Source organism: Apteryx mantelli, chromosome 1 (assembly GCF_036417845.1).
Source record: "Apteryx mantelli isolate bAptMan1 chromosome 1, bAptMan1.hap1, whole genome shotgun sequence".
Classification (NCBI taxonomy): domain Eukaryota; kingdom Metazoa; phylum Chordata; class Aves; order Apterygiformes; family Apterygidae; genus Apteryx; species Apteryx mantelli.
Genome location: NC_089978.1, coordinates 44560224 through 44566600, shown reverse-complemented (window position 1 = coordinate 44566600; position 6377 = coordinate 44560224). Strand labels below are relative to the sequence as shown.

The following is a 6377-nucleotide window of genomic DNA, read 5'->3' as shown; positions in this document are numbered from 1 at the left end:
TTTCTTCCTTTCTTCCTTAAATTTCAAAGGTCCCAATTCAGTCAAATCAAATTCAGTTATGTAAGTTATAAGTGCCAAATGGAAATGATCTTAGGGAAAAAAAATTTTTTTTTTTCTAACCTTGATCAAGGAACTGAATTATAATAATAAAAACTCTCTTTTCTCCAAAGATGCTGTCTCTGTATTTCACTGTTAAACTTCTGTGTTTGATGTCCCTGAGTCTCTTCTGCCTGGCTTCCTATGGCAGATTTAAAGAAACATTACAGAATATAAAGAAACCTCGCTGTAAAGCTAGGAATTAAGGTGCTTAGGACTGTATGGTTGGAAATGGAAGGTACTTAGCGCTCATCAGTACAAGCTCAATGTCTGATATGGTAAGTCACAGAATGACAGAATGTTCAGGTTGGCAGGGACCTCTGGAGATTGGTCCAATCCATCCTGCTCAAGCCAGGTCAACTAGAGCATGTTGCTCAGGGCCATGTCCAGTTGGGGTTTGGATATCTCCAAGGATGGAGACACCACAACCTCTTTGGGAATACTGTTCTAGTGTTCAACCACACTCGCCATAAAAAAGGATTTTTCTTGTTTAAAGGGAATTTCTCATATTACAATTTGTGCCCATTGCCTCTTGTCCATTCACTGAGCACAAACAAGAAAAGTCTGGCTCCATCACCTTTACCCATTAGGGTAAAGAATAATTTCTTTATAGAAATCCATCAGGTTTTTATACACATTGATTAGATCCCCCTGAGCCTTCTGTTCTCCAGACTGAACAGTCCCAACTCTTTCAGCCTCTCCTTGTATGCCAGATGCCTCAACCCTTCAATCATTTTTGAGGCCCTTCACTGGACTCATTCCAGTATGTTGATGTCTCTTTCGTACTGGGGTGCCCAGACCCGGACCCAGCACTCCAGGTGTGACCTCACCAGCACTGAGTAGAGAGGAAGGATCACTTCCCTTGACCCGCTGGCAATGCTCTTCCTGATGCAACCTAGGATGCTGTTGGCCTTCTTTGCCATGAGGGCACTTTCCTGGCTCATGTCCAACTTGGTGCCCAACAGGACACCCAGGTACTTTTTTGCAAAGCTGCTTTCCAGGTGGCCAGCCCCCAGCCTGTGCATGGGGTTATTCCTCCCCAAGTGCAGGACTTTGCAGTTGTCTTTGTTGAACTTCAAGTGATTCCTGTTAGCCCGTTTTTTCAGCCTGCCGACATCCCTTTCAATGGCAGCAGAGCCATCCGGGGTATCAACCACTCCTCCCAGTGCTGTATTGTCCACAGTCTTGCAGGGGGTGTCCTCTCTCTCATCATCCAGGTCACTAATGAAGATGTTAAATGGTATTGGCCCCCATATTGACTCCTGGGGGCTCTGGAGACTGGCCTCCAGCTGGACTTTGTGCTGCGGACCACAACCCACATCCTTCATCATCACACTATAGTCACTGTACAGCTGCTCATATACATTAAGCTGAAGCTTCATCATCACTCCTAATGCCACTGTGGTGTTTTAATTTTTCACAAGAAACAAATAGCTAATTTAAATACTTTAAAACACTGTTAATCATACTTGAATTACCTAATTACGCACAATCATTTTGTAATGTTTTAAACATATTTATGGAGAGTAATTAATTTATTTGTGTGTAAGTAAATTTAATCATATTAATGCTGTAAAGACAAATTAAAGCACCACATTTCATCATTATATAAATATTCAGACTCAGAATGGAAATAACCCATAATGTAATTACAAGCAAATGCTACATTTTCCAAGCAGAATATTACCATCACCAACACAGAGTCTTGCCAAGTTATTATCATATTCCCTAATTCTAGACAAGCCCATTCATAAACTAAAGATTGTACAAATTTTACTGTGGATCCTTTAGTTCTGAGTAATACTTGCTCCTTATCCTCTCCCATGTTATTTTATTTTATTTTATTTTATTTATTTTATTCTTATAAATACAATGCCAAACCTGTTGTTAGCTTTTTTCACAGGAAGAGCTTTTTTTTCCCCCCACAGATTCCTAACTTTTCTTTTTTTTTTTTTTTTTATCATTTGTTTCCCTCTTTCCCCCAAAGAAGCAAATCCTGTAAAACCAATGTGTATACATGTCATATCTGAGCCACGGTGCTGTAGCTAGGATTCATCTCGTTCTCACTCAGACTCCAAAGCGTAAAGAGGTTCCTCCCCAAACTAGACATTTTCATTTCGGCATGATACAACTGACAGAAAGCCAATGCCTTTTATGCTTTGTGCACTAGCTTGTTGGGTTCTTGCACCAAGGAACAAAATCCTCTTTAGACTGCTTCTACATGCATAATTCAGTACTCTTCATGTCTTACTGTTTCACAGACTTCCACTTCTTCCTTATTGCCACAGCTCTACCTGAGTGCCTCTGCCCAGCACGAGGCTGGGCCCGGGGCAGAACCACTCACGCCGGCTCCTGAGGTAACACAGCTGCCACAGCCATGCCGGGCTGGGCGGCAGGTGCCCGCGCGGGTGGCCACGAACCGCCCCGGGCTGGTCGCAGCTGGTTCCAGCTGCCCCGGCACGGCTGGGAGCCCCATGGCCGTGCTGGGGGTGCAGCCGGAGCCGGAGCCACAGCCAGGCGGGCAGCCCCGGTGCCCCCCTCATGTGGGGTAGGGAATGGCAGCGGCTGGTAGAGGCCTGAGAAAATGGGGGAGAAAATGGAGAAGGAGAAGAAGCGGAGGGGACACGTGGCAGGAGGCATTGCTGAGGACATGACTCTGGCCCCTGAGGGGACTGCAGCCACGGGCCACCCACACCAAGGCAGGGACACCCCTGAAGGGACGATGGCCCTTAGGCGACACATGCCAGAGCATAGGAAAACAAGGAAGAAGCAGGGAGCAGCAGAAAGAAGCTGTTATGCACTGCCCGCACCCTCCTGTGCTGCTCATCACCTCACCAAAGGGATTGGTAGAGACTGAGTGTAAAGCACAGCAAGAGCAAGGGGAGATGCAATGAGGAAGGAGGAGGAAAGGTGTGTGTGGCCGAAGCTGAGCCTGGGGAGGAAAGGAAGGCCCTTTCCCGATGATCATAAACCAAGACCTGTATGACAGACGTCCACCAAGAATCATTCCCATGTTCATGGTGTTTGGATCCAAGGGAAGTATCCGAATCCAAGATCTCCAGATTGAAGACAAAGATGCATTAGGTTCCTCATGAGGAAAATGGCTGTACAAGAAAAAACTCTTCATGTTTCTCCCTTTTACCACTAGGTGAATATGCCTACCAAGTTGTATCAGTTTTTTTCAGGCTACATGTCCTCTAGCACATTGCTGAGCTCAACTTTCCTAAGTCTGTCTGGCCTTTAAGGCAACCACTATAAGAGTTTAATATCTAGTAAAATAAAATAAATACTCATTTCCTCATCTCATGTGGTAGCTACACATATCCTTGCTCCACTGCCTGTGATATCTCCTCTCTGTGGAATTTAGAGCCACCACTAAAGAATCTTCTTTTCTAGCCTTTGTGCTTCTACAGTCCAAACCAGTATTTTGTGTACTTTAATTCAATTCTTTGCCCAGCTTAGGTTGCTGGTCAAGCAGGAAACCTCCTCCTCCTTCAAACAGTGGCAGAAAGTGCTTTAAGGTTAATCTCCATAGTATGTGGCAGATTGCTACTACTGCACATTGCAGAAAGCCCCAGAATCAGTGGAGGCAGTTTTAAATGGCTTCTTGGTGCCGATACTCACCTGTTGTGGAGCTGGCCCAGGAGTCAGTTGTACCTCAGCAGTTGTCTGGGTGGCACTTGAGTGCAAGAAAAGAAATACAGAAAGCGTAGCTATAGCATCCATTGGAAAAAGGGAAGTAAGGTAAGGAAAGAAAGAGTCCTATGTGACTGACAGCAGCTGAGAGCGAGCCATGCGCATCTCTCAGTGGCATGCTGTAGAGCTTTCCACAGGAGCAAAGGGGAGTTTTATGTATTTACTGCTATACTGTTTTCTTGTTAAAGGGAACTCATGTCCTGACGTTGGACTGAGGCCAAATACTGGAATCATGGCAGGACCCTGTAAAAACCTGACAATGATGCGTAGAAATTGGAAATTGTTGTCAGACAGCCATGAGGTTAATGGAGTAGTTCTGCTGCCTCTGAATGTTGTCTTATAATGAACAGCACTTTGGGAATGCTGTCTTAAAAGCAGAATGACACATGCTTTGATCTGGGCCTCCAAGCCATGGAAAAAAATGATGAACTGCTCAAAATGGGCACCCAAGGTACTAATTAACTCCTGGAGATTATGGACTGACTGGTAACACCAAATAGGCTGGTCAGATGTAGGAAAACACCTGTTGCCTGGGTGATGGTTAAGATGCTCACATATACTTCCAAAGAAGTAATGATATTAACAGGAATATATAAGATGAAAGAAGCCAAACCCTGGCGCAGCTACCATTCACACTAGGAGTAAGGCAGCTGAGAACCGTGCCTGCATATTGCCTTAGAAATACTCTGTTGGAGCTGTACAAAATGGGAACTGGGAAAAGCAGCAGTGCAGATGGCTGTGAAGAGAGTGCTCAAACTTGCTTCCTGATCTTTCGTTAGCAGCACTGGAAAAGAAAGAGGGCTTTTTCATGTTATTCGTGCTAATTCATGTTAAAACTCGGTCTTTCAAGGAAAATCTCTGAGACAAAGGATGCTAAAGTCCACTTATTCATTATCATTTTATGAAAGTGTTTCATACCACCTCTTTTCAGAAACACTGTATTTTACTAGTGAAGACCACATATAGAAGGTGGGAGTCTGACAGAGCCTCACCTGTATATGACCTCAATGTTTATAACATTAAAATCCACCTTCTATGAATATTATCCAACATTCTATAGTAGAAAAAATCAGTTCATCTAAACTTTTGAAACACTGTTTGGAAACTTGTTTTCTGTGGTATTTAAACTCTCAACAAAGCAGACATCTACAGTTATGCATTATGTATTGCCAGCAGTAGTTTATTAGCCTTCAGGGATCAAAGATACCAACACCCATGTTTCAGCACATTGAAACTTCCTAGGCTTTGGCATTAAGCCTATCAGACTACTTGGTACCTGTTTTTTTCCATTAGTTCTTATTGGTTTTCTGTCCTGGTGTTCTCTAGAATATTTGGCTAACACGAAAACTACTGCCCTTCCTTGTAAAGTCTTTACTCTTCCTGTTAAGTCTTCCTAAGCATCTGATTCTTTTCTTACTTTGCTTTATTCCTCCCCTTGAAGGATCTTATTCCATTCATGGAGCACTTTGTTCTCTTCTTGGAGAGCTCTCCCCTCACTTTGTAGGGCTTTTTTCTCTACTTGAAGAGCTCTGTTCTCCTCTTGAAGGGCAAATTTCTCCTCACTGAGAGCTTTTTTTTCTTCACGGAGAGCTTTCTCCTCTTCTTGGATGGCTTTATCATCCTTTCGAAGAGCCTTGATCTGCTCCTGGAAGGCCTTGTTTTCCTCCCATAAGGCTCTAATCTCTTCCTGAAGAGCTTTTTCCTCCATTGCAAATGCTATTTCTTGTCCTTTGAGAGCCTTAATCTCTTCTCTGAGGGCTTTATTCTGTTGCTGAAGGGCCTTTTCCTGTTTCTCAAGGTGCTTTGGTTCCTCTGCAGAGTCTGTGTGCTTCTCTTGTAGGATTTTATTCTCTTCCCAAAGAGCTTTGTTCTGTCCTCGGATAATTTGATTCTCCTGATGATAGGCTTTGTTCTCCACGCGGAAAGCTCTGTTCTCTTGCCGAAGGATTTGATTCTCTTCTCGAAAGGTCTGATTCTCCTTCTGGAGTGTTTGGTTAAATTCTGTCACTTGAGAGGTGGTGGCAGAAGAGGGCAGCACAGGTAAACTGCTGCTGTTGCTTAAAAAATGTCCATCCTTTGAGTCAAACATTTTGTTACGTAGATGCACCCTTCAAGTGGCTTGCTGTGGTGCAAAATTGATGCCACCTGTTATATTCAGTAGTCACTGAATTGAGAACAGAGGTGAAGTCTGCATCAGCCCCTCCTCAGAAGAACATCAGAAAACACAGAGTGAAAAATAATAGCACTAGCTATGAAGTCAAAGTAGTGGTAAAACAATGCTGGTATTTGACAAATATTGTATATTTCTGCATGTGCTGAAGTATATACAGTAAATTAAATTCTATGAAGCTAAGTTAATTATAATACATTTGTCAGTACATATGTGCATGGGAAGAATTTTTTTAATAGTTCATTTTGCTCATATAAGATCAAAACTTACTCCCTGTAACAGTAGCATAAATCCAGCAGCATTTTGTTGACATTAACCTGAAATACATTTACAGAAGTGCCACTTCTATTCTATTAAAAATCTGAAATATGTGCCTAGTTAAGATAAACAAATCTGTGTTATTATTCTTGAACAC

The 6377-nt window shown here is 43.0% G+C and overlaps 1 protein-coding gene across 1 annotated transcript; it reads right to left on the bottom strand.

The window, feature by feature from the left end:
- Nucleotides 1–5185: 5185 nt before the first annotated feature.
- Nucleotides 5186–5881, bottom strand: LOC106491620 (coiled-coil domain-containing protein 70-like). The gene is given in 1 exon segment (XM_013951258.2): nt 5186–5881. A coding segment is annotated over 1 exon segment (696 nt).
- Between the last annotated feature and the right edge of the window lie 496 nt (nt 5882–6377).